General features: G+C 42.8%; 2 protein-coding genes across 2 annotated transcripts in view; one reads left to right on the plus strand and one right to left on the minus strand.

Annotated features, from left to right (window-relative positions):
• Positions 1-27,050, minus strand: part of CDH23 (cadherin related 23) — a 1,302,172-nt gene that overhangs the window by 138,768 nt on the left and 1,136,354 nt on the right. The window contains 2 exon segments of the mRNA XM_044299558.1: positions 3,638-3,757; positions 6,470-6,691. Coding sequence (XP_044155493.1) covers positions 3,638-3,757; positions 6,470-6,691 — 342 coding nt within the window.
• Positions 25,318-27,050, plus strand: part of VSIR (V-set immunoregulatory receptor) — a 75,326-nt gene continuing 73,593 nt past the window's right edge. The window contains exon 1 of the mRNA XM_044300082.1: positions 25,318-25,485. Within this exon, the coding sequence (XP_044156017.1) occupies positions 25,371-25,485 (115 nt within the window). The 5' untranslated portion in view covers positions 25,318-25,370. The remainder of the gene's footprint in view (positions 25,486-27,050) is intronic.

A 27,050-nucleotide genomic window follows, 5' to 3' on the forward strand; every position in this document is an offset into this window, starting at 1 on the left:
CGTCATTTTAATTATTGATATTTTTAAATAACAACAGGAGATGACAGTATTATGAACGATATGTTTGTTAGATAGAAATTTGACCTATAAAGCCACATATGTGTTGGGAGCACATGGAATGGAAACAACCTGTGATTGTGAATATAAATTAGTAAGAAACGCAATAAAAACGCATTACAAACGCATAAGCGTTTTTCAGCTGATTCTATACTACTTTGTGGAACAATTACAGAGGAAATATTGAATGTCGATTGATGACTGTATAATTTATATTCACAATACAAAACAATGCAGGAGAGATACAATAGAAATGTATACCCTTTTAGAACAATATAAACTAAAAAACGCAATTTGCAGAAAAAACGCAACAAAAACGCATCATAAATACATATGCGTTTTTTGGCTGTTCCTATTCCATTTTTTATAACAACTACAAAGGAATTATTGAATGTTGACTGATGACTGTATAATGTATATTTATAATATAAAACAATGTAGGAGAGACACAATAGAAATGTATACCCTTTTAGAACAATACAAACTAAAAAACGCAATTTATAGAAAAAATGCAACAAAAACGCATCATAAATACATATGCGTTTTTTGGCTGTTCTTATTCCACTCTGTATAACAACTACAAAGGAATTATTGAATATTGATTGTATAATGTATATTTATAATATAAAATAATGTAGGAGAGATATAATAGGATTATATACCCCCTTAGAACAATATAAACCAAAAAACGCAGTTTGCTGAAAAAACGCAAGAAAAACGCATTATAAACGCATGTGTGTTTTTTGGTTCTGGACATACATTTTATATAATATATAACTTTTGTGAGGGATTTTTTCAAGAGAAATATATTTTTTTGAAAAGTGTTCATTGAATGTAATATTGAGTGAGACTCTATTTATATCTAACACAAGAGATATATATACGAAAAGAAGATAATCTGTAATAAGGAATTTAATAAGTAAAAAAAGTAAAAAAACGCAATTATAAGAAAAAATTATAAGCAAAATATGAGAGAACTGCATATATATGTTTTTTGGCTATGTGTATCCTTTTTTATGAGACAAGGCATAACCTTAAAAGTTGGAATTTATATGTATTATACGATGATCTACTTTTGACATAGCCATAAAGGAATATACCCTTACCAGATTTTCCAACACTCTGAAAATCCAGGTTTTAATCACAACCACAGACACTATATATGGGGAGAAAAAAAGTTTGGTTCTCATTCTTAATGCCACTGAGGAAGAGGTGAGGTCACTTCGAAACGCGTCTGGCGGATTAAGGGAACCAAACTATAGACCAAATCATCCTGCAGGATTAAGGATCAAAGAATCGAAAAAGTAAGGACTATACAAGATCTCCAACAACTTCAACTTTTTTCCATCCGATACCATGAGATGCTGACAGCTGAACGAAATCAACATATCACATAGACAAGTGCTCTAGGCTTGGGTGAGTAAGCTTAACTGTGAGAGGGATGCCTCCACAGCAAGCACAATCGAATTTTATAACAAGACTATCTACACTAAATTATTAATTCGAAAATCACCCACTGATGAACTATAACTGCATTATTCTATTGTGAATATCAGATCTCCCATGGTATAACTCAAGGAAATATATGGAGAAATGACTGACTGAAATTAGAGCAATTATAATATAGTATATTATGAACAGTTTTTTGCAACTAATTCAACACTGGAATATGTTGGACTACCTATATGAATAAGAAGACAAGTATACCTAGCGAATTTCTAAAGCTATATTCGTATAATATCCGAAAATTACATAAGAAATATCCTAAAGACATTTTTTCTGCTATTTATTCAATTATTATCAGATTATTATTTTTTTTATCTGACTATTTTAATTGATTTTTTTATTGGAATATAAATTGACTCTACCACATTTATCCATTATATATATCAATATATGGTTATTAACATTCTATACTGTGTGCACAATTAATGTATATTGTCATCCACTTTTTCTCTTTTTAAGATTTTTTATTTATTTGAATATTTTAACTAATAATAATAAATGTGTTATACATGTGTGAAATACAGATGGTGAGTGCCTGCTGATTATTTTACATTTACTTACTTGTTAAGAGATTGGGTGAATCACTTGCAGCAGAGCACCATTACCGTGGTATCAAATAGAGTGAGCCACTATAATCCACAATTTAAGTATATATTACTCCACCATTAAAATCTATACTTTTTTAATAGTAATCCATGTAAGAAAAACATAGTCGAGTCGTATTATTATGACCATATTTTCGATGTTGGCAGCATATAGCTCATGAAGGAAGCAACGTGCGTTGAACTGGCTTGGGGGTATGAAAGGTGGTCAATAGGCTGTCTGCACACATATCCCTTGTCGCTGTTATGGGTATAAGGGGCAATATATCAAAGTTGCAAAAAGGGATGATTATTTGCAAAGGGTCTCCTCCAATGATTCACATTCTGCAACCATTGCTGGAAGAACACAAGCTGGTGGCAGCATTATGGTCTAGGGAATGTTTTTGAAAGCATTCAGCATTCTCTGGGCCCACTCATTCCAGTGTAAGGCACTCTCAACTGATTTAGGTATGAATTTGCAGATCATGTACACCAATACATGCTGGTTGTCTTCCCTGGGGCAGATTGAATCTTCCAGCACGACCATGCGACATGTCACATGGCTAGAAATGTCTGGCATTTGTTGGAAGAGAATGACCAAGACTTCCAAATACTACCCTAGCCTCCTAATTCCTCAGACTTGAACCCAATTGAGCACCTGTGTGACCACTTCGATCGCCATGTTTGCCCTATGGATCCTCCTATACACTGTAGCTGCAGGATGCACTGCAGTCAGCATGGCTCCTGATACCGGTGACAACCTACCAGGACCTTATTGAGTCACTCCCAGCCCGTCTCTGTAAATAATGTGACTCGACTGTGTATTATTACAGGTCGACATTTTCCACTTGTATGGAGCTATGAATGCTGCTTGAAACGAGTGTTGATCTATAACACCGATTACCACTAAAGTTAGAAGATTTTTATATACTTACATTTAGTGTACAAAACGTCTTACACGTCTTACATCACTTAATTAAGTGATATTTTATTATATATATGGTAACTCATAGACAGGACCGCTTTATTTAGAGGGCACACAGTGCACCTGTCCTCCTGGCCGTGGGCTGCCAATCATGCCATTCTTTGGACACAAATACAGTGGAAAGCTGTCCCAGCAACCTCCCCTCCCCCCCCGTCTTATACTGCACTTACTAGCAAAACTGAAGGGTGGCACACTAGGCATAGCAGAAGAGAGAGGGGCCAGCAATGCTCCTCTGTCTCCTCTACAGATCTTGTCACTTTTGAAGTACCTCCAGGGTCCGGTCAAAAGACCAGATCTGTGTACATCCTCAGGTCCAAAGAATGGAGCTGCAAACTGACACACAGAAGGAGAGGGGAACCACAGTAGTAATCACTTATCCCAATTCAGCGGAGGTGATTGCTTCTTGTAGATGCCCTTTTCTAAGGAGCAGGCAATTATCGGGAATGAACAGATGAATCCCGCTAATCGCCTGCTCAGTCGACCCATGTACATCGGCCATTTTACATACCGTGGTGGTAGATGTCAGACGACGTAGCAAAATGGGACATCTGTCCGTGGCAGTTACAATCAGAGTATATCTTCCCAGGCACACTTCATAATCCAGCTCTTTTACTGCTCGAATCAGTCCCTAGAAATAATAGAAAAATTCATAATTTAGCAAGAATTTTTGCCATTGTTGTTTATCAATACAGAGTATTTAAAGGGGTTGTCTCACTTCAGCAAGTGGCATTTATAATATAGACAAAGTTAATACAAGGCACTTACTAATGTACTGTGATTGCCTACATTGCTTCCTTTCCTGGTTGGATTAATTTTTCTATCACATTATACACTGCTCATGTCCAGGGGTCACAGCCACCCTGCAATCCAGCTATAGTGGCCATGCTTGTGCACACTAGAAAAAAGAGCCGGCTTATGCACACTCCTGTGGTTCTGACCGCCAGAGAAGCTGGGACTTTTTCCTATAGTGTGCAAGTATGGCCACCACTGGTGGATTGCAGGGTGGTCGTGTGAGATTGAGAAACAGCTCTCATTGTTTGAACACTGTGTGTGGATCAAATTAAATGTTCTGGACTGACGTTCTGCTGTTTGGCCACAAGATGCTGCTGTTTCCTAGGCACAGCTGACTGACTGCATATAAATTTCCGTATTCATGAGAGGTATGGTTTTTCGAAGCATGAAAAAGGAGCTGCAGCCATCTTAGTAGCGAGCTGAGAGCTGAAGAACTGTGTGTGAACAGAGAAACTAATGGATCCAGGAGTGAGAGCACCCCCTCTGTGACCACAGATGCAGCTGAGTGAAGCTGATCGTTGTCCAAGACCCAGATCCTATCCGGGGAAAGGAGGATTGTTTCCAGGAAGGCTGACAAGAGCTAAGGAATAAGCTGCATACCCTGTGGGACCTCCTGTTTGCTGGAGAGACTGGTTGTTCGGTTCATAGACATTCAATGGATAAAGAGCAGACCCGGGTCGGTAAGATCGTGCACACAATCTCACTGCAGTGTTGGCGCCTAGAGACTTAGACCAGGCCTGTAGTTAGCTAGTTAGGGTCTCTGCTTTGTGTCAGATCTAAAGAGTTGCTACTGGTACTACAAGGACTCTATTACTAAAAAGGGCATTGCATATTTGAGAGCTGATAAACACCCCCATGAACTCTATCCAGTTCAGTGTTTTGGTCAGGAGTAATAATCAGGCACATGCTACCGGACTAGTTATGGGAAAGGGAATAATATAGAGCACGGTAAGATTGTAAACAGTTGTGTTGCACCGCAGGCCAACCTCTACTAAGCACGGAAACAATTGGTTTTGTTTGTTTCAGGGTAATAATAGGTACGGAAGGCAGTTTTAGTTGTGCCCGCCAGTAGGTAAATTACCACAAAATTTCCGCTGGCATCCGTCAGAGGGTGCCATGCTGTGCAACACAGGGGTCTCAGTCTTTGGGCTGGGTGTATGTAAATATATTTTATGTTCTTAGCATTTGTGGTTGCGTTTATTATTACGTGTTAGTAAAATTCTGTTTTGGCAAAAGCTGATGTTGGAGTTGCTTTCCTCGTTCGTGACTTTTGCTGTATCCTGAAGAGGCCACCCCGATACACGGCTTACAGTCGCAACCCCTGGAAATGAGCAGTGTATAATGTGAAGAAAAAAATGAATCAAGCAAGCAAAGGAGGCAAACATTCCTATATAATGAAATTCTGTTATTCAAATTATCGAACAGTGGGTTCAAATCACATAGTGATAACTGCTAGAAAAAGTTATTTTGGTACATGCCATTTAAACAGCATTTGTTAGAAGATTTGTACCTATGAAACTGGTTGACCTGTTGCATGTGCGCTTAGCAGCTGAAGGCATTTGTGTTGGTTCCATGTTCATATGCGGACGCATTACTGAGAAAAAGTTTAATATATGCAAATGAGCTTCTATGAGCAACAGGCGCGTTGCCATTACACCTAGCCTTACTCTATGTGCAACTGCCGCACCCTCTCCATTTATTGACAGAGCAAGGCAGACACATTTACACTCCCTAGCCCTGTCAATCAAAGAGCAAAGGGGACAGCATATGAACATGGGACCAATACAGATGACTTCAACTGACAAGCACACGTGCAAAATGCCAGCCAGTTTCATAGTTACAAATCTGCTGACAGATGTCCTTTAACATGATTTTAGTGACCTGCTATTTGTGAATGAAAGAAAGTTTTTTTAGGAAATATTCCTAGAACTGTTTCTATGGAAAATCATAATTGCGGGTTGCAACATGAAGTTTTGAAGCTGAGCAAAAACGCAGCATGAAAATACCAACAAGACACAAAGTCTGAACCCAACCCTTGCACCTACAAAAAGATGCTTACAAATAAGGCAAAGCATATAATGTGTTCGATAAGTGCTTCTTAAAATGCTCCAGTCATTAAACTTTCAGACCTGCTGCTTTTTTTCCCCACTGAATGTTTTTAGTTAACTTTAAAATTAATAAAGAAAAATATGTTCTCTTTTGAAATGACAACGGAAGTCAATACAGGAAGTAACGTGTAAACCAAACCACATCTACTACTAGCTCCTCGCGCTTACCAGTGCTGGTTTCTGCTCACGAGTAAACAAAGGTTAGCTTATCCACTTGAAAATATCTCAAGAACTTTATATACTGTTCTCTTCACTATATTAAAAAAAATGGTATTTCTGATTGCTCATTCCTCCTACTTAACAACAGCTAACTTTCTAATACATGTAGATTATAAAACATCATAAGACATTTATTACGCTTTATCAAATGTATAAACATTGCAGAAAGGTGGAGTCAAAGAAATGTCATATTTCACCCGTGTTTACTGTTCAGATCTTACCGTGGAATTATTTATAGTAAATGTGCCCTGAAGGTTGCCACTTATTATAGAGTAGGTAACTGTTCCATTGAGACCCTCATCACGATCTACAGCTGTAGTTGTAATTATGATAGAGTTAAGGGACATAGGACCTTCATCCAAAGTTACTTCATACAGCAGTCTTTCAAACATGGGTGCATTGTCGTTTTCATCCAAGATGGTCACATAAACTACTGTTGTTGCCTGCCGAGAGAAAATCAGAGCCTATAAACTGGATTGTTTTCAGGTTATGCATTCTACGTGTCGAACCAATAAAATCATCATTTTTTTTTTTTTATGACAAAAACCACAGCGACATAGGAGAACACCACATGTATGAACCTGAAAAAGTTGGTGTAGTCTTCATAGCATTTACCAATCCTTTTCTTTTTTTTCTCTTTTGAAAAGTAGGAGGTGGTAACTGGAAACTGTCAGCATTTTCTACTCCTGCTAGTGATTGGAGACATAACTGCCATGTCCATGTACAACATGGTACGAGAATTACCTGCTGCCTATGACGTTCATGTAGGTCACTCTGTTTTAAAGGGGTTGTTCACTTTCAGGTGCCTTTCTGCCAGACCCCAAGCCCATGTATCCAGACCTGAGAAGGGAAGTATACTTACCTGCTCCCCACCATGGTGTTCCAATTCCTTCAGTCTTTTGTTTGGATCAAACAGTTTTTTATTGAGTTTCACAATACAATAACGATACAACAAGTATGTCACAATTAAAACACAAGAACAGAGGAGAGGTCTGGCAGAAAGGCCCTGTGAAGGTGAACAACCCCTTTAATGGGTTAAGGCACTCCAATGGGTCATGTTTTTAGTATTAGTAGTGTTCACAGGCGCTATAGTTATTGCATCAGGTATTGCCACATATGTTCTTTCTATAGGATATCCTCAAATCTTATTTGAGGACTGGAGTTGAGAAACAGATTGCTGCCGGCCACTTTATATATTTCTGTCAATATCATATCTAAATAAGGCTGGGTTCACATGCTAAATTGTAGAGGTCTTTCTTTAGTATATCACCTGCATTAAAAGCTAAAGACTACCTGTCCCCTTCTCTTGCAATATCTGTTTTAGTAACCACTTCTGGAGCATCTATTCTTATGACTCTGTGTTGTGCCATTCCTTTATTTTTTCTTGTAGAAGTTTATGAATTAATTGCCAGTAAAGATGAGCAAATTTCCTAAAATTTGTTTCTGGTCCAGTGCTATCGATTAACCATCAGATCTGATTTAGTACAAATCGAAAGTGTCCCGACTGCCCTGAAAGGTTGAGTATGACGTTCTGAGGTCTCCTAGGACTGTACACAACCTCTTTCAACCTCTAAAATGTCAAGACAGCATTAGCCACGTTAATGTGACAGCAGCCTATATGACTATGGGTTAAAGGATGGTAGCCAGTGGTAAAAAACTGTCAGTTTAAATACACACTGTATTGTCAGATTTGTTATGCTTTTTAAAATAAAAAAAATGGTCCAAAAATGATCTCTTTTTGGTGGAAAAGGCCTGCCAGTGTTTATACATACATGATGGTACCATTTTGAAGCACCTGTTAGGCAATATTCGTAGTCAGGTAACAGGCCGAGGTCAGGGCAGGCAGAATATGTGTGTAACTGAGAGGCTTGTCCTAGGTCAGGGGAGGCAGCAAAAGGTCATATGTGGCAGTACGGTGGCACAGTGGTTAGCACTGTTGCCTTGCAGCACTGGGGTCCTAGGTTCGAATCCTACCAAGGACAACAGTTTGTATGTTTCCCTGTGTTTGCGTGGGTTTCCTCCCACACTCCAAAGACATACTGATAGGGAACTTAGATTGTGAGCCCCATTAGGGACAGTTGGATGCCAATGTCTGTAAAGCGCTGCCGAATATAGTAGTGCTATATAAGTGCATAAAATAAATAAATAAGGTTAAGACAGATGGGGGGCAGAGTTGGTAATACAAGCAGATGTTTGGTACATGGGCAGATTGTCGAGTAGTACACTGCTCGACAAGCAAACTATGGCTCAGGTACCTCTCTCTGGGGAAAGGTGCCTTAAGTACTCACAGAAAATATTGACATATAAAACAAGTAATAATTTAGGCATATTTCTGTTTAATAAATGACCCCAAAGACATTGCCTACTGAGGCTGGTTTAAGCACGGAGTTGTGCTTGTTTTAGCGACTGGTGGGGATGTCTGCACTGAACAAAACCTTTCATATGTAACTTTTTTTTTTTTAGTTCTGGTACACTTTAAGTACATATCCATCTGCAATGAGGATAAATATGCAAAAAGCAATGTTTTAATGAACAGGAATTCAAGAATTTTTCTCCATGTTTATTTTTCTGGAAGGAGTAATATTCAAAGAAATTGTTATTTTGGTGAAGTAGGAATAGAAATATGACTACTCAGTAAAGGTGGCAGAGTCAGTAGAATAGGGTTCTAAAACTCACTGACACTATTAGAAACATTTAAACAAAAACAAAAAAATTATTTATTGAATGAATATCTAAAATTGTGGTTACCAACCCAATTGTAAAAGTAATGTAGGGCAGTAAAGATTAAATAAAAAACAAAAACAAAAAATTAAAAAAATGGCACCCTGAGGAGTGACCAGTATAGCAAATAGCACAGGTGATACTTCTTACTCGTGGGTCACAGATATGGGAAATTTGTTAAAAGACCCAATGGGGCTGCACTAGTGATGAGCGAGCATGCACAGCCAAATACTTGTTCCGCTTGAGCATTGCTATGCTCTGCACATGGTGGTACTCGGCCGAGTACCACATGTGTTTTGAGCGCCATGCTCGAGTCTCCTCCCCGCACATTTTGCAGCTGCTAAGCAGCCAATAAATGTGCAGATAAGTATTTCCATCACTGTAATGTAAAGTAGCCATGTTGGCTGCTGGTATTACAGTGATTGGCTGGCCGGAACGGCATCATTGGGTGCGAGTCAGCAAGAGCTGCGCTTAGGAAGGGACAGATAGTGCAGGGAGTTTGTGATCAGTATTTTATTCAAGTGAATAACGTTTCAAAGACCTAAAAGTCCTTTTTAATGACTATTGTGTGTGGTTGGCAGCCATTTATTTTAGCAAAGTAGTACTCAAATTTTTTTTACATACTTTGCAAAATAGCGATAATTTTTTCTATTTAGAGGATGTCTGCAGTGACTTGTAACATCTGTGCAATACCTTCTGTGTGTCAGGGGCAGAGATAGGAAGAATATTAGTGAAAACAATAATTTTTTTCCCCTAATCTATCCACATTTTTGCTGTAAACTGTGTCATCTGTGAGTTGTCAGTTCTGCGCTGCAATACCTTGTGTGGTTGTCAGGGCCATATATAGGGAAAAAATTAGAATACAGAAAACACTATATTTTTTCCCATGCAGTCAACTGTGCAATCTGTGAATTGTGTGATCTGCGCTTCAATACATTGTGTGGTTTTCAGGCCCATTTATAAGGAAAATAATTGAACACAGAAAACACTAATTTTTTTCCCCATAATCTATCCACATTTTTGCTGTCAACGGTGCAATCCGTGAATTGTGTGATCTGCACTTCAATACATTTTGTGGTTGTCAGAGCCAGATATAGGGAAAAGCATAGACTACAGAAAACACTATTTTTTTTCTTTTGTTTCTTTAGGACATATACTGTCCTGCATCAGTAAACTGTTTCTTTAGGGCAAAATCAAAAAATCTGGGCCTAATCTAGTATCCATATTCTGTGTGTTTCTGTGACATATACTGTCCTGCATCAGAAAACTGTATCTTTAGGGCAAATTCCAAAAATCTGGGCCTAATTTAGTGTCCATATTCTGTGTATTTCTGTGACATATACTGTCCTGCATCAGAAGACAGTTTCTTTAGTGGACTGTAAAACAATCTGCGCCACATCTAGTGACAAAACAATTAAATGAAGAAAACAAGCACTAAGGGACGGGGAAGTGGGAGTGATGCTGATGGTGCACACAGAGGCCATTACCCTGGATGCAATGAAACTGTGCCTGCTGCCAGTGCACCAGAAAAAAAACATCCACTGTACCCAGCTTCATGTCCAACTTAGCTGGGCAGCGCAGGACTACACTGTCGAAGTCGGAGCAGTGCGAACAGTTGGTCGGTTGGATTGCTGAAGATAATGCTTCCAGTCGGTTAAACACCACCCTCTCTTCCACCAAGTCCAGTTTCTGTAGCCAAGAGTCTGGTCAACCAAATCCACTATGGAGAGGATATTCCCAGGAGTTCTATCCAGCACTACTATTACATTTGGCCCTCGCGCCCAGCACGCTTGAAGAGGGACCAAAGATATTGTGCCCTGATTTCCAATCTCTTGAGCCTTCACAGTCTCAAGAAGATGACGGTGGTGAACGGCAATCATTTTTTCACGAGGTGGATGATGATGAGACACAGTTTACCAATCAATGAGGTTGTGGTTAGGTCAAGTCAGAAGGTTGAGCATAGTCAGGAAGTGGAAGAGGAGGTGGTTGACGATGAGGTCACTGACCCAACATGGGAAGGTGAAAAGCAGAGCGAGGACAGCAGTACAGAGGGGGAGGGATCCGCAGTACCACAACAGGCTGGAAGAGGCAGTGGGGTTGCAAAAGGGAGAAATTGGCCCACACCAAACAGGCCTGCAACCGTTACACCTAGAACCCCCATGTGTAAAGCTACCTTGCCAATGGGTAGGTGTTCTGCAGTATGGCGCTTTTTTGAGGAAAGTGAAGACGGAAAAAGAGTGGTAGTTTTCAACCTGTGTCCTACCAAAATGAGCCAGGGCGTGAACACTAGCAACCTCACCACCACCACCAGTATGATCCGCCACATGGCATCCAAGCACCCTAATAAGTTGGCTGAACACCTGGGTCCACAATCTGAGTCTGCAGGTCACACAACTCAGTCATTTGAACGCAAGCGCAAATACCCACCCACCCACCCAGAGGCCATAGCACTAAATGCGCAACTTTTGAAATTACTGGCCCTTGAAATGTTGCCATTTAGGCTTGTGGACACTGAGGTCTTCCGCAGTTTGATGTCGGTGGCCGTCTCTCGGTACGCAGTCCCCAGCCACTACTATTTTTCACGGTGTGCCGTGCCCGCCTCACACCAGCATGTGTCCCAGAACATCACCTGTGCCCTGACCAACGCAGTTACTGGGAAGGTCCACTTAACCATGGACAAGTGCTGGTGGCCAGGGACGCTACATTTCCTGATGGCACACTGGGTGAATGTTGAGGAGGCCGGGAGTGAGTCGTACCCTGGGATGGCACAGGTGCTACCCACGCCCAGGATTGCAGGCCCTACGTCCATCAGGGTCTCCACCAGCAGCTATATTACTGGCTCCAACCCCCACTTCTCCTCCAACGCCGCCTCCTACTCCACTTCCACTTCCAGCAGCAGTCAGCCATTAGTCGCTAGCTGGAAGCAGTGTAGCACTGCTGTGGGTAAGCGCCAACAGCCTGTGCTGAAGTTGATCTGTTTAGGGGACAAACAGCACTGAGCTGTGGCTCTCGCCACTCAACCTACAACCAGGCATTGTTGTGTCTGACAATGGTCGTAACTTGGTGGCGGCTTTGGAGCTCGGCAACCTGACACACATCCCATGCCCAGCCCACATCTTAAACTTACTGGTTCAGTGGTTTATCACAACCTACCCCAATTTGCCAGAACTTCTAGTAAACGCACGCCGCGTGTGTGCCCATTTCCGCAAGTAGCCCACAGCTTCAGCAGGTCTGTCAACGCTGCAGCAGCTTTCAGGTCACCGACTTTTGTGCGATGTGAGCACGCACTGGAACTCTTTGTTCCACATGTTGGACAGGCTTTATGAGCAGCAGAGGGCAGTTGTGGAATACCAGCTGCAGCATGGTAGTCGCCTTTCGAGTCAACTGCCACTATTCACAAGCGTGGAGTGGGCAATGATGTCAGACTTCTGTGAGGCTTTACAAAACTTTGATGAATCCACACACATGGTTAGTGGTGATAGCGCTATTATCAGCGCAACCATCCCACTGCTGTGTCTATTCAAATGATCGCCGCTTACAATTAAGGACGAGGCTCTGAATGTGGCAGACGAGGAAATGGGGTGGACATTACACAGGGTGATAGCCAGCCCACCCCCAGTTCGTCTTCTCAGTCGAATTGGACCATGAAGAGGAGGAGGAGGAGCTGGAGACAGTTGCGTCTGCTACAGAGGGTAGTATTCATGGAACTTTAATTCCATCTGTTCAGCGTGAATGGGCAGAAGAGGAGGAGGAGGATGAGGAGATAGAGAGTCATCCTGATGTCGACATTGACGTCTTGCCTTTTGGTACTCTGGCACACATGGCTGACTTCATGTTAGGCTGCCTTTCCAGCGACACTCGGATTACTGGGTGTTCACCCTTCTCGAATCCCCGCAACAAAGAGAACTTCTCATCTCTCATTCCTCTGGTGGAGAGGACGAGCAAAATGGTACAATACCAGAAGATCCTTGTTGGAAAATTGCTCCAGAATTTTCCATCTGACAACACTAGCGGCAGAGTCCGTACTTCCTTAGGCAACAGAGGAAGGGAGGCAAGGGGAACACACAGCAGTTCCAACAAAGGCAGGGCAACACCCTCCAAGGCATGGGACACTTTTATGACACCCGCCAGCAATCTCACCCTAAAGCGTGGCCTAGTGGTACAAGTAGGGAAAAGTTTTGGAATATGGTGAAGGAATACATAGCAGACCGTGTCAGCCTCCTAAATGTTCCCTTAGTGCCTTACATCTACTGGGTATCCAAGCGGGACACTTGGCACGAACTTGCGCTCTACGCTTTGGAGGTGCTGGTCTGCCCCGCCACCAGAGTTTTGTCTGAGTATGTATTTAGTGCTGCTAGTGGCATTATAACAGATATGCGTATACGCTTGTTCACTGGCAATGTTGACAGGTTGACTCAGATAAAAATGAACAAGGCATGGATTGCCCCTGACTTCTCAACTCCACCAGAGGAGAGCTGAGCTGATGATGAACATAAAGGCATGTTCAATCAATCCTATATAATGTACTCAATCTACTATAGTGTATTCCCATGCACCTTTTCCACCACAAAAAAGTGTATATGGTTGAATCTTGTTTTCTCCTCCTCATCCAGATTGTATATATTCCCTCCACTCTAATTTTTTTTAATAGGGTCAACTCAACTTCAGGCCTTCAACTCACTTTTTTTTATATGGTCAGCTCACCAGCAGGCCATCGCCCCTAATGTTTTAGAGGGTAAACTCACCAGCAGGCCCTCGCCCCTAATGTTTTAGAGGATCATCTCACCAGCAGGCCCTCTCCCCTAATGTTTTAGAGGGTCAGCTCAGCAGCAGACCCTCACCCATAATGTTTTAGAGGGTTAGTTCAGCAGCAGACCCTCGCCCCTAATGTTTTAGAGGGTCAGTTCAGCAGCAGGCCCTCGCCCTAATGTTTTAGAGGATCAGCTCAGCATCAGGCCATCACATATAATGTTTTAGAGCATCATCTCAGCAGTAGGCCCTCGCCCCAATGTTTTACAGGGTCAGCTTAGCAGCAGGCCATCACATATAATGTTTTAGAGCATCATCTCAGCAGTAGGCCCTCGCCCCAATGTTTTACAGGGTCAGCTTAGCAGCAGGCCATCACATATAATGTTTTAGAGCATCAGCTCAGCAGGCCCTCACATATAATGTTTTAGAGCATCAGCTCAGCAGCAGGCCCTCGCCCCTAATGTTTTGGAGGGTCAGTTCAGCAGCAGGCCCTCAAATATAATGTTTTACAGGGTCAGCTCACCAGCAGGCCCTTGCCCCTAATGTTTTAGAGGGTCAGTTCAGCAGCAGGCTCTCGAATATAATCTTTTACAGGGTCAGTTCACCTGCAGGCCCGCAAATCAAATCTTTTACAGGGTAAGCTCACCAGCAGGCCCGCACCTAAAATCTTTTACTTGGTCAGCTCACCTGTAGGCCTGCAACTCAATGTGAATGAGGCCCTTCTTTATGTGATACAGACGTGGACAAAATTGTTGGTACCCTTTGGTCAATGAAAGAAAAAGTCACAATGGTCACAGAAATAACTTTAATCTGACAAAAGTAATAATAAATTAAAATTCTATAAATGTTAACCAATGAAAGTCAGACATTGTTTTTCAACCATGCTTCAACAGAATTATGTAAAAAAATAAACTCATGAAACAGGCATGGACAAAAATGATGGTACCCCTAGAAAACACAGAACATAATGTGACCAAAGGGACATGTTAATTCAAGGTGTGTCCACTAATTAGCATCACAGGTGTCTACAACCTTGTAATCAGCCATTGGGCCTATATATATGGCTCCAGGTAATCACTGTGTTGTTTGGTGATATGGTGTGTACCACACTCGACATGGACCAGAGGAAGCAAAGGAAAGAGCTGTCTCAAGAGATCAGAAAGAAAATTATAGACAAGCATGTTAAAGGTAAAGGCTATAAGACCATCTCCAAGCAACTAGATGTTCCTGTGAGTACAGTTGCACATATTATTCATAAGTTTAAGATCCATGGGACTGTAGCCAACCTCCCTGGACGTGGCCGCAGGAGGAAAATTGATGACAAATCTAAGAGACGGATAATCCGAATGGTAACAAAAGAGCCTAGAAAGACTTCTAAAGAGATTCAAGGTGAACTTCATGCTCAAGGAACATCAGTGTCAGATCGCACCATCCGTCGTTGTTTGAGCCAAAGTGGACTACATGGGAGACGACCAAGGAGGACACCATTGTTGAAAACGAATCATAAAAAAGCAAGACTGGAATATGCCAAACTACATGTTGACAAGCCACAAAGCTTCTGGGAGAATGTCCTGTGGACAGATGAGACAAAAATCGAAGTTTTTGCCAAGGCACATCAGCTGTATGTTCACAGACGAAAAAATGAAGCATATCAAGAAAAGAACACTGTCCCTACTGTGAAACATGGAGGAGGCTCTGTTATGTTCTGGGGCTGCTTTGCTGCGTCTGGCACAGGGTGTCTTGAATCTGTGCAGGGTACAATGAAATCTCAAGACTATCAAGGAATTCTAGAGAGAAATGTACTAGCCAGTGTCAGAAAGCTTGGTCTCAGTCGCAGGTCATGGGTCTTGCAACAGGACAATGACCCAAAACACACCGCTAAAAACACCCAAGAATGGCTAAGAGGAAAAAATTGGACTATTCTAAAGTGGCCTTCTATGAGCCCTGACCTCAATCCTATTGAGCATCTTTGGAAGGAGCTGAAACATGCAGTCTGGAAAAGGCACCCTTCAAACCGGACACAACTGGAGCAGTTTGCTCATGAGGAGTGGGCCAAAATACCTGCTGAGAGGTGCAGATGTCTCATTGACAGTTACAGGAAGCGTTTGATTGCAGTGATTGCCTCAAAAGGTTGCGCAACAAAATATTAAGTTAGGGGTACCATCATTTTTGTCCATGCCTGTTTCATGAGTTTATTTTTTTACATAATTCTGTTGAAGCATGGTTGAAAAACAATGTCTGACTTTCATTGGTTAACATTTATAGAATTTTAATTTATTATTACTTTTGTCAGATTAAAGTTATTTCTGTGACCATTGTGACTTTTTCTTTCATTGACCAAAGGGTACCAACAATTTTGTCCACGTCTGTATACAGGTTGTATCGGAATGCCTCTTCGTTGTAATTTTTGGCAGGACTTGAACTTATATACAAGTAAATATATGGGAAACAATGTTTCCTAGCAATTTTTCCTATAAAATCGATTTTTTTACTTTTGTTTTGTGCGTAAAACTTTAATTAGATTTTGGGCCTGGTGATTACTTTTAGCCCTTTTAAGCTGCATCAGCAGCAGCATGGTCAGAAAATGAGTGGCAAGGTGACATGGTGTGGAGATGGCAGCATGAGGAGGCCACATAGTGGCACAATGACTGAGACTGGATAAAAGACTGATGCCACAGATTGCTTAGAAAGATGCAGATGGAATCAATCTGTGGAGCTGTATCATGGTTACCTGCAGGGGAAGCTGCAGCTTTGTGGCCCTGACCCAGAAGGGGCCCATCCAGGAGGAGGAGGAGGACTAAAGGATTTGGTCTGGGCCCCCTCAACAGTATTACACAATTAAATTAGATACAGTGACAGTATAGACAGTGTATAAAACAGATGGAACAGCTACCAGCCCTGGTCTGAGAGAACATCTTTACTAGCCACAGGAATGGGGGTGGCATGAAAGGAAGGGGTCTCTAAAACATTACTGTGGGATGCAGCCCCATTAAAAAATGTGCTGTGGGGCCGAGTCAATTCTAGCTACGCCACTGATGCAGCCCACAAAAGCAAGTTGGGTTTATCGATTCCAAAACCTTAATTAAATTGTGGGCTTGGTGATCACTTTAGGCCCTTTTAAGCTGCATCGGCCGAAGCATGGTGATAACAATGAGTGGCAAGGTGACATGGTGTGGAGATGGCAGCATGAGGAGGCCACATAGCGACACAATGACTGAGTCTGGATAAAAGACTGATTCCACAGATTGCTTAGGCTACTTTCACACTAGCGTTCGGGTTTCCGTTCGTGAGCTCCGTTTGAAGGAGCTCACGAGCGGACCCGAACGCAGCCGTCCAGCCCTGATGCAGTCTGAATGGAGGCGGATCCGCTCAGACTGCATCAGTCTGGCGGCGTTCAGCCTCCGCTCCGCTCGCCTCCGCACGGACAGGCGGACAGCTGAACGCTGCTTGCAGCGTTCGGGTGTCCGCCTGGCCGTTCGGAGGCGTGCGGATCCGTGCGGATCCGTCCAGACTTTCAATGTAAGTCAATGGGGACGGATCCGTTTGAAGATGCCACAATGTGGCTCAATCTTCAAGCGGATCCGTCCCCCATTGACTTTACATTGAAAGTCTGAACGGATCCGCGCAGGCTACTTTCGCACTTGCGCACTTGCGAATTTTTTTAAAGTTATTAATGCAGACGGATCCGTACTGAACGGAGCCTCCGTCTGCATTAATATGAGCGGATCCGTTCAGAACGGATCCGCCCGAACGCTAGTGTGAAAGTAGCCTTAGAAAGATGCAGATGGAAACAATCTGTAGAGCTGTATCACCGTGACCTGCAGATTAATGCAGCCATCAAATTCAAGTTGGGTTTGTCGGTTCCACCTCAGCTCACCAGCAGGCCCGCAACTTAAATCTTTTACAGGGTCAGCTCACATGCAGGCCCGCAACTCATGCCTTGCTTTGAAGTAGTAGCCGTAGCCATTTATCAGGCTCCCTCTCCGAAATCAAACTATGATTCCCCGTTATCAGTGATCACCATGGTAGGCGCATAAAACTAGCCCTCTATGGATTATTGTGTGAACCTACTAGGTGTATTGTATGGCCTTCTCTAGCTATCAGTCTGGCAATGGCTAACTTAGGTTATGTTCATAGTAGCGTTGTGAATAGGGTACCCTGAACAAAAGGGCTATTCCAGCATAAATACAGGCTGTCAGCAGCACCAAAAATGCATTAGTGGTAGTTGTCTAGCCGAAACCCAACATTTATGCCGGAAAAGCAGCCGAATCACTGCGGAATCTCATTATAGTCAAAGGGGAGCCGGTGGTACAAAGTTGTATCTTGCAATGTCGGATGTAGTGAGCTCCGGTAGTCAGATCAGGGCACCGGAATTCAAATGTAACTGTGAACATGGTCTTAGATAATATAAACATTGATTAATTATTCTGTATACTAGGTGCTGCTCTATTGCTGAATTCTGCTCAACGCGTTTCTATACTAAAAAGTAGTGTTTCATCAGATGCCTGAGTAATGTAACAAAGAGCCTCGATTACTGCCACATCTGATACTATGTGGCAGCGTGGGTTCTAACATTTATATACAATGTTTATTAATTTACATTACTCAATATACAGCCTCAAGCACACGACCATTCCGTTTTTTGTGGTCCGCAATTTGCGGAACGGAACAGGCGACCCATTGTAGAAATACCTAATTTTGTCCGCAAAACGGACAAGAATAGGACATGTTATATTTTTTTTGCAGGGCCACGGAATAGAGCAACGAGTGCGGACAGCACACGGAGTGCTGTCCGCATCTTTTGCGGCCCCATTGAAGTGAATGGGTTCGCACCCGAGCCGCAAAAACTGCGGCTCGGATGCGGACCAGAAGAACGATCGTGTGCATGAGGCCTATTATGGATTGTTTTATTTCATTGAAGGCTCAGACTATTGAATAAAATATGTCTGCAATTAAGGGTACTTTCAGACTTGCAGCAGAGGATTCCGGCAGGCAATCAGGACGCAAACGGATGGCATTTGCGGATCCGTCTGACATATGCATTGAAATACCAAATCCTCTCTCTGGTGTCATCCGGAAAAATGGATCCTGTATTAATTTTTTTTTGCATTTTTAAAGGTCTGCACATGCGCAGTCCGAAAAGCGAATCCGTTTTGCCGGAACACTTAATGCTGGATCCGGCACTAATACACTTCAATGAACGGATCGCTCTCCATTCAGAATGCAGTAGGATAAAACCTGTGACGGAACTCAATACTGGAAAACAAAAACGCTAGAAATTGAATCATTTGACCAGGCATAAACACGTGTTTCCTCCATTGTGAATTGGAATGCATGTTTTCTCCATTTCATGCTCAATACATTCTACTAAAGTGAATGAACCTGTAATAATTCTAATACAATCAGGCATTTTTATCAGACACATGCTGTGTCTCCACTCCGAGTGAATTCAGTAGTAAATCTGTGCGTGGGTGGCATGCATTCAAGAGCAGAGAGAAGGAAGAGCATGCTTTGATTTGTTCCATTTGCCAGAGAATTCTTTTCAAATGTAACTAAATGACCTTAATTAACACAATGCAATTAAGGAAAGGGTTTTAACTGTCCCAGGTGGCCTATTAACATCAGACTTTATTAGGGCCTAAACAAGTGGAGAGCGTCTGGACAGGTCTGTATTCTTCCCCATAGGGAGAAATTCAAATGTAAGATACAGTGCATGGAGGCAAATATTAAAGGGAATCTGTCACCTCTTTTGAGCCTATAATACTGTTAACATAGCAATGTGCAATAAAGTACCTTCCTTCCTGCATGTGTCGTCATTCTTTTATTCAACTTTTCATTCAGGTGAAAAAGTAATTTTTCTGATATGCAAATGAAGTCTCAAGGTGCCCAGAGGAGCGTTATTACTCCCAGTAATACTGGGCTAGTGCCCAGTAACGCCCCCCTGCAGTGCCCAGCCCGCCTTTCTTCCAAGCCCAGCACGCCTCCTAAGAAATAAATGTCCTCCCACATACTTGCCGAACGGCACTGCCCCCTCCACTACGTCATTTAATTCATTCACTGCACCGTCCTTGCTTCTTCCTCTCTTGGCCTCTGAAATCCCGCGCAGGCGCAGTATCGCTAACTGCCTGCGCCTGTACGATACTCCTGCTCCTGAGGGCAACAGCCTCAATAGTGTCACTGGGCATGCGCCGAGCCCAGTGACATAATCAGTTTTGAGATGCACACAGTTTTACACCAGGTTTCCATAACAACCCAGCCATTTTTCTTCACTGCTGTAGGTCAGCTTTTACCCCTTATGGACAGGGCTCATTTTCACCTTAAGGACCAGGCCATTTTTTTTTTAATCTGACCAGTGTCACTTTATGTGTGAATAACTTTAAAACGCTTTTACTTATCCAGGCCATTCTGAGATAGTTTTTATGTCACATATTGTACTTAATGACACTGGTAAAATGGAGTAAAAAAAAAAAAAATTCTCTACTTCTATAATAATACATAGTAATACCTCCAAAATTAGTTATTAATTTGCATTCCCGATACATCTACTAATGTTTTATTTTTTGGGCACGTTACAAGGCTTAGAAGTTTAGAAGCAAATCTTGATATTTAACAGAAAATTTCTAAAACCCACTTTTTCAGGTCCAGTTCAGGTCTGAAGTTACTTTGTGAGGCTTACATAATAGAAACAATCCCAAAATTACCCCATTTTACAAACTACACCCCTCAAGGTATACAAAACTGATTTTTACAAACTTTGTTAACCCTTTAGGTGTTCCACAAGTATTAATGGAAAATAGAGATAAAATTTTAAAATTTCACTTTTTGGGCAGCTTTTCCATCTGAATCTATTTTTTCCAGTTACAAAGCAGGGGTTAACAGCCAAACAAAATTCAATATTTATGGCGCTGATTCTGTAGTTTACAGAAACACCCCATATGTGGTCATAAACCACTGTACGGGCACACGGCAGGGTGCAGAAGGAAAGGAATGCCATACGGTTTTTGGAAAGCAGATTTCACTGGGATAATTTTAGGCTGCCATGTCACATTTAATGACCCCCATGATGCACCCCTAGAGTAGAAACTCCCCAAAAATTACCCCATTTTTGAAACTAAAGGAAAAAGTGGCAGTTTTGTTGGTACTATTTTAGGGTACATATGATTTTTGGTTGCTCTATATTACACTTTTTGTAAGGCAAGGTAACAAGAAATAGCTGTTTTGGCACTGTTTTTATTTTTTGTTATTTACAACATTCATCATGTTTTAGTGTCTCCATAGTCAGAAAGCCATAGTTTTTTCAGTCTTTGGGCGATTATCTTGGATAGGGTATGATTTTTGCGGGATGAGATGACGGTTTGATTGGCACTATTTTGGGGTGTGTATAACCTTTTGATCGCTTGCTATTACACTTTTTGTGATGTAAGGTGAAAACAAAATGGAATGGGTGATGGGGAGGGAGGGAGGAGGGCCCCCACCCTCTGTGATCCCGTCAAGAATCGGGGGCTAAAAAGGCACAGCAGCCCCCAAGGGGAGAGGGAGGGAGCTCCCTCCCTATTAACCCCCTCCATACAGCGGTCCCTACGGACCGCGGCATGGAGGGGTTAAATGGCTTACATCACAGCACAGATGTCAGCTGTTTCAAGCAGAGTGTCAGCAATGTGCTGACACTCTGCTTGCTAACTGCTCAGCCACCCTGGAAATGAGAGGGGGCGGCAGGTTGATCTCGCAACCTCCACGGTCACGGGCCGCGGGGATAAGAAACTTCCGACAGCGCTGTAAACCGCAGGTCTGAATTGATCTGCGGTTTGCAGCGATCGCCGATACGAGGGGTCACAGGACCCCCCTCGGCATTGTCCCAGGGTGCCTGCTGTTTGATTTCAGCAGGCACCCAGCTCCAATCACCATCTGCCGCATGGCGGTGATCGGAAATACACATACCGATACATCATGTGTCCCTTAAGTACCAGGACATCATGACATACTGGTGCGTCATGTGTCCTCAAGAGGTTAAAGGGGCAGGGCGCTATGGATGACACTGTTAAAGGAACGGACTGCTGTAGAGGTCACAATTAAGGGGATGGTCCGCTATAGAGGTCAGTGTTAAGGGAAATATTGCTGTAGAGGCCACTGTTATGGGATGGGCCAATGTGGAGGTCACTGTTAAGGGGGCGAGTTGCTGTGGAGGTCACTATTAAAGGGACGGGCGCTGTGGAGGTCTCTGTTAAGGTGCAGAGAATGGTGGAGATCACAGTTAAAGGGACAGTCCGCTATGGAGGTCAGTGTTTAGGGGCAGGGTGCTGTAGAGGTCACTGTTAAGGGGGTGTGGTGTTGTGGAGGTCATAATTTAAGGGAACAGAGCTCTGTGGAGGTCACTGTTTAGGGAGCTGGCTATTGTGGGAATCATTGTTAACAAATTGGGGTACTTTGGAGGTCACTAATAAAGGGGCAGCCGCTTTGGAGGTCACTGTTAAAGGGGGGGGGGGGCGCTATAGATGTTACTGTTAAGGGGGCAGGCTTCTGTGGAGGTCACTGTTAAAGGTGCTGGCTTGTGGAGGTCACTGTTAATGGAGGAAGGGGACTGTGAAGACCACTATTAAAGGGGCAGCGGGGTACTGTGAGGTCACTGTTGAGGGAGTGGGGTATAGTGTAGGTCACTGTTAAGGGAGCGGGGTACTGTGACAGTCACTGTTAAAGAGGCAGTTGCTGTGTCGGTCTCTGTTAAGGGGGCCAGGAACGGTGGAGATCAGTTAAGGGGACTGTAACCTATGGTTAGTGTTAAGGGATGGGTGCTATGGAATTCACTGTTAAAGGGATAGGCTGCTGTGAAGGTCAAAGTTAAGGGGATGGGCTGCTGTGAAGGTCAAAGTTAAGGGGATGGGCTGCTGTGAAGGTCACATTTAATGATACGGGGCACTGTGGGGGGTGAGTGTTAAGGGGTGGGGTGCTGTGGAGGTAACTGTTAAGGGGGCGGGGTGCTGTAGATGTCATTGTTATGGGGATACTGTCGATATCTTTTAATGACACGCACAAACATTAAATGAAATAGATTAAATATACCTGTGCAAGGCCGGGTCCTTCTGCCATAAAACTGTCCAGAACTCCTTTGGAAAATGATAGGATCAAGGCATTTTTTTTTTGCGCCAGTTTTGATAAATCTCTCCCATTATGAAATGAAGCTGTGCTGTGATGGGTTGCTATGGGCAACAAAGACAGGTTTACTTTCAACAGAAAGTGTCCGCTAACAATCCACATCCCCTGTGTCACAGGAAAGCGCCCCCCAACCCACTTATGCTCTCCCCTCGTAGGAGCTCTGTGAGCTAGAATAGGGACCCAAGCTATTAGAGCTGTTCTTCTATTACATGGATACATGGATTACCTGTCTGGCCAATGAGAGCTTGGCTGACAGCTGTTTTCCGTATTCAGCCAGTCTTAGGTCCTAATGGGATACTTAGCAGTGATCAATAATTTAGCGAGCTGTTTGCGTTCAGGAGAAACGGTAATCGCTAAATCGTTATTCGCTGTTTGCTCGAGCATTTACACTGCTAAAACCTGGCAGATTTCTGATTAGATAAGGGGATTCGGTGATGACTAACGATAAGCTTTCAGATGGGCAAATGTGTCCGATCTGTGGAAAACAGGAAAAATGTATAGTTTGTTGCACGCTATTATTGAGGCGATAATTGAAATTCAAACGACAGAGAACGCGATGATCACGCCATCTAATAGGCCACGGGGCTACGCATAGACTTTTTGAAGCTTTGCGGTCCATAGGAGTACACGCCATGCAATGTTCATGAGATTTTCATGTGACAGTTGTACAACAACAAAATCAAAGTGTGAACCCTTTTTTTTTTTTTTTTACATTTTTCCCTATATACAAAAATCTAATATCTTTTTGTCTTGCGAGTAAGGATGCATTGACACGAACGTGTGACGACTGTGCCCATATTGCGGACTGCACACCACCAATCAGCAAAATGCAGGCACCAGCAGTGTGTACCCCACACCGCAGTGCGGACTCATTGACTTCAATGGGTCCATGATCCGCAAGATGTGGCGAAAGAAATGACATGTTCTATCTCTTGCGGTACGGAGGCACAGACCCATAATCACATGGAAGGGCTTCTGTGTGTTTCCTTGTGCCTCCAGGTCCGTGCCTCTGTGCCACAAAAGACAGGACAACATAGGATACGATATGTAGTATACACAGCCAGTGGCCGTGTTTTGCGGCTATGTGGTTTGCAGTCTACAACGCAGGCATGGCCGCCCCACGGTCGTGTGAATGCAGCCTGCGACATGGAAGCTGGACACCTTAAAGTGGTAGTCACATGAATATAATATTGTAACCACTAGGACTATAGATCTGCTTTTTTTCCCAGAAAAAAATTATCTTGTTTCTTTAAAAAAATAAATAAAATTTTTTAAATTTTCCCAGATGTACCAAAAAAATAAAAATCTTTCTGTTTTGCAAATGAGTAAAACAATTAAGCTGGAGGAAGTAGGACACCACAAAGTGTGTAGAAGTCACGTAAATATGAGATTGTAACCACTAGGACTGTAGATCTGCTTTACAAAAATAAAAATAAAACATACTAAAAAAAGAAAGTCCCATGCAACAATTCATTGAATAACTGAAAAAAATAATAATAAAAAAAGTTAAAATGGGAAAAGAAAAAAATTGCCCAATGTTAACTAGTGAAACAGGATTAGGCCGCATGCACACGGCCGTTGTTTGGGTTCACATCCGAGCCGCCATTTTGGTGGCTCGGATGCGGATCCATTCACTTCAATGGGGCCGCAAAAGATGCGGACAGCACTCCGTGTGCTGTCTGGCTCCGTTAAAAAAATATAACGTGTCCTATTCTTATCCGTGCTTTGCGGAAAAGAATAGGCATTTATATTGCCGGCGCCCGTTCCGTTCCACAAATTGCGGAAGGCAACACGGCACGGCTGCCATTTTTTGCGGATCCGCGGATTGCAGACCGCAAAAAAAAGGCACGGCCGTGTGCATGAGGCCTTAGTAAACCTGCCCTGGCGTATCCATTTGGGCACACCCACACATGGCGCAAACACTGCGGATGGACAGTAGAAGAGTCACTGCGGTGGACAGTAGCAGCAAAGTGGATGAGATTTTAAGACGTTGTTGGAGAAACCTGCAGCGTAAACAGAGTAGCATTGCGGGTTTTCAGTCTGAAGCCTGTCAGTTCATGCGGCGGGTTTTATCTGTGGCTTTTAACGTTTGCAACGCAAAGGCTCCAAGCAGCAAATAACCCTGCGCTATCGGGCAGCAGTGCCACCTCGAGAACCTGCCCTTTTCAGGCATTTTATTTTTCAAAGGTGGCTTTCTTTTTGGATCTGCTATGGATGACTTTTGCAACATCTAACTGCTGGTATCTCAGGTTAAATCAATGTAATAATCATGTGCAGTTTACTGAGTTAAGGTTAACCACTTGCTAGCTGTTATGTACAGAGAAGAACCTGTTATTCAGAATGTACATGCACTAGACTGTCCTTTTCAGCTTTGGCCTCTAGAGGGCAGTGCCCTGTGTGATTTTCTGGATGCTGTAGAACAAGCTATGAAATTTCCTGTGTTGATCAACACTGACTCTCCCCAATGCTGCGTGTCACTTCATTTCAAATGGTGGAACAAGCATGAAAAACCTTGCAATTTTGGCAAGGGTGGCTTTCTCCAGGATGTCTCATCAGCCCTCCTGCAGTTTATGGAAATGTTGGAGCATGCTCTGCCTGTCCCTGGCATTTTACCAAGGTAAGACCATCTCAATTTTGTTTAAGGGTAAATCTCATGTGCTTGTGTTCACTTCAGTACTGGGTAAGCTTGTCTGTCTTGCAAGTGAATAAGCCAAGGAAGCTAGAGGAAGGAAGACAACTCAAAGCCTGTAGAAGTCATATGAATACAATATTGTAACCCCTAGGACTGTAGATCTGCTTTCTTTCTACTTATTTCTTTTATTCAATGGCGAATGTGATACTTTGTTGAGTATGAATGAGTGCATTTAGTTAGCACACTATAGTGACATTTGCATTTAGAACTTGGGTTCAACTCCTTCTCTATTGTCCACCAACCATTCTACTTCAAAAAGTACCTGAAAAAGTTACAGGAAAATGAGATTAGCACTATGACCTCATGACCTACCCATTCCTAATTGACATTAAAGACCTCCTTCTGTGCCGTCACCCAGCAGGTGATTCCTCCACTTCAGATAATTCTGGGAGCAGACAGAAAAGTCATATAGGGCTCGTTTAAGTGCAAATAAAACCCAGCAGCCGGACAGTTGGGACAGGCAGATTAAAACTTAATTGGAGATTGGGAGTTAATGCAAATGGGGCATCCTAATGTATTTCATGAGTATGTATTCATTACGTATTGATAAAGCGCCAACATATTCCACAGCGCCTGATATATATAGTGATCACTCACGCCCCATAAAGCTCACAATAAGTGATGAATGAACTTGTGTTTTCAAGTTCCGCGTTCGTGTTATCAAAGAATCCCATTATTGATTCCCTTGCCACGGACCATAACGGAATTCTCTGACGGCATGCACCACGGAAGTCTATAAGAGGTATTCCGTATTGCATTCCGTCATAATAGAAGTCCATGCTGGAGATAGACTTCTATTATGACGGAATGCCTCTTATAGGCTTATGCCGGTGTATGCCGTCATAGAATTCTGTTATGGTCCGTGGTAGCAGAATCCATAACGTAATTCTTAGATAACCCGAACCTGTACGCTGAACTTGAAAACACATGTTCGCTCATTACTACTCACAATCTAAAATTTCTATCAGTATGTCTTTGGAGTGTGGGAGGAAACCTGAGAACACCCACCCAAACATGGTGAGAACATACAAACTCCATGCAGATGTAGCTCTTTATCAGATTTGGACCTAGGATCCCAGCACTGGAAGGCACCAGTGCTAACCACTCAGCCACCGTGCTGTGCTCGGAGGCACAATGGCTTGGGTTTACACAGGGAGATCTGCTGCTCAGAAACAATGAATTTTTTCATTTATTGGGTGATTGGCAACATCTTTACATGGGCCAATCATCTGGAAGGATCATTTGTGTGGACCTTCATTCCCGATATTTGGCCAGTGTATGGCCACACTTTCAGGTTTCTGCATGCAGGTATGGAAGCCAAATCAGGAGTTGATCAATGATCATAACAGGAGAGAAAGTATTTAGGAAAGATGCTACCTCTCCTGTTTTTATTTTTAATTCACTTCCAAACTGGATCAGAAAACCTGACTATGTGGCCATACCCTAAAAGTGCCTAAAGGACAGTCATGAAAAATCAGATCATCTATGTC

The sequence above is a fragment of the Bufo gargarizans genome, chromosome 6 (assembly GCF_014858855.1).
Source record: "Bufo gargarizans isolate SCDJY-AF-19 chromosome 6, ASM1485885v1, whole genome shotgun sequence".
Lineage (NCBI taxonomy): Eukaryota > Metazoa > Chordata > Amphibia > Anura > Bufonidae > Bufo > Bufo gargarizans.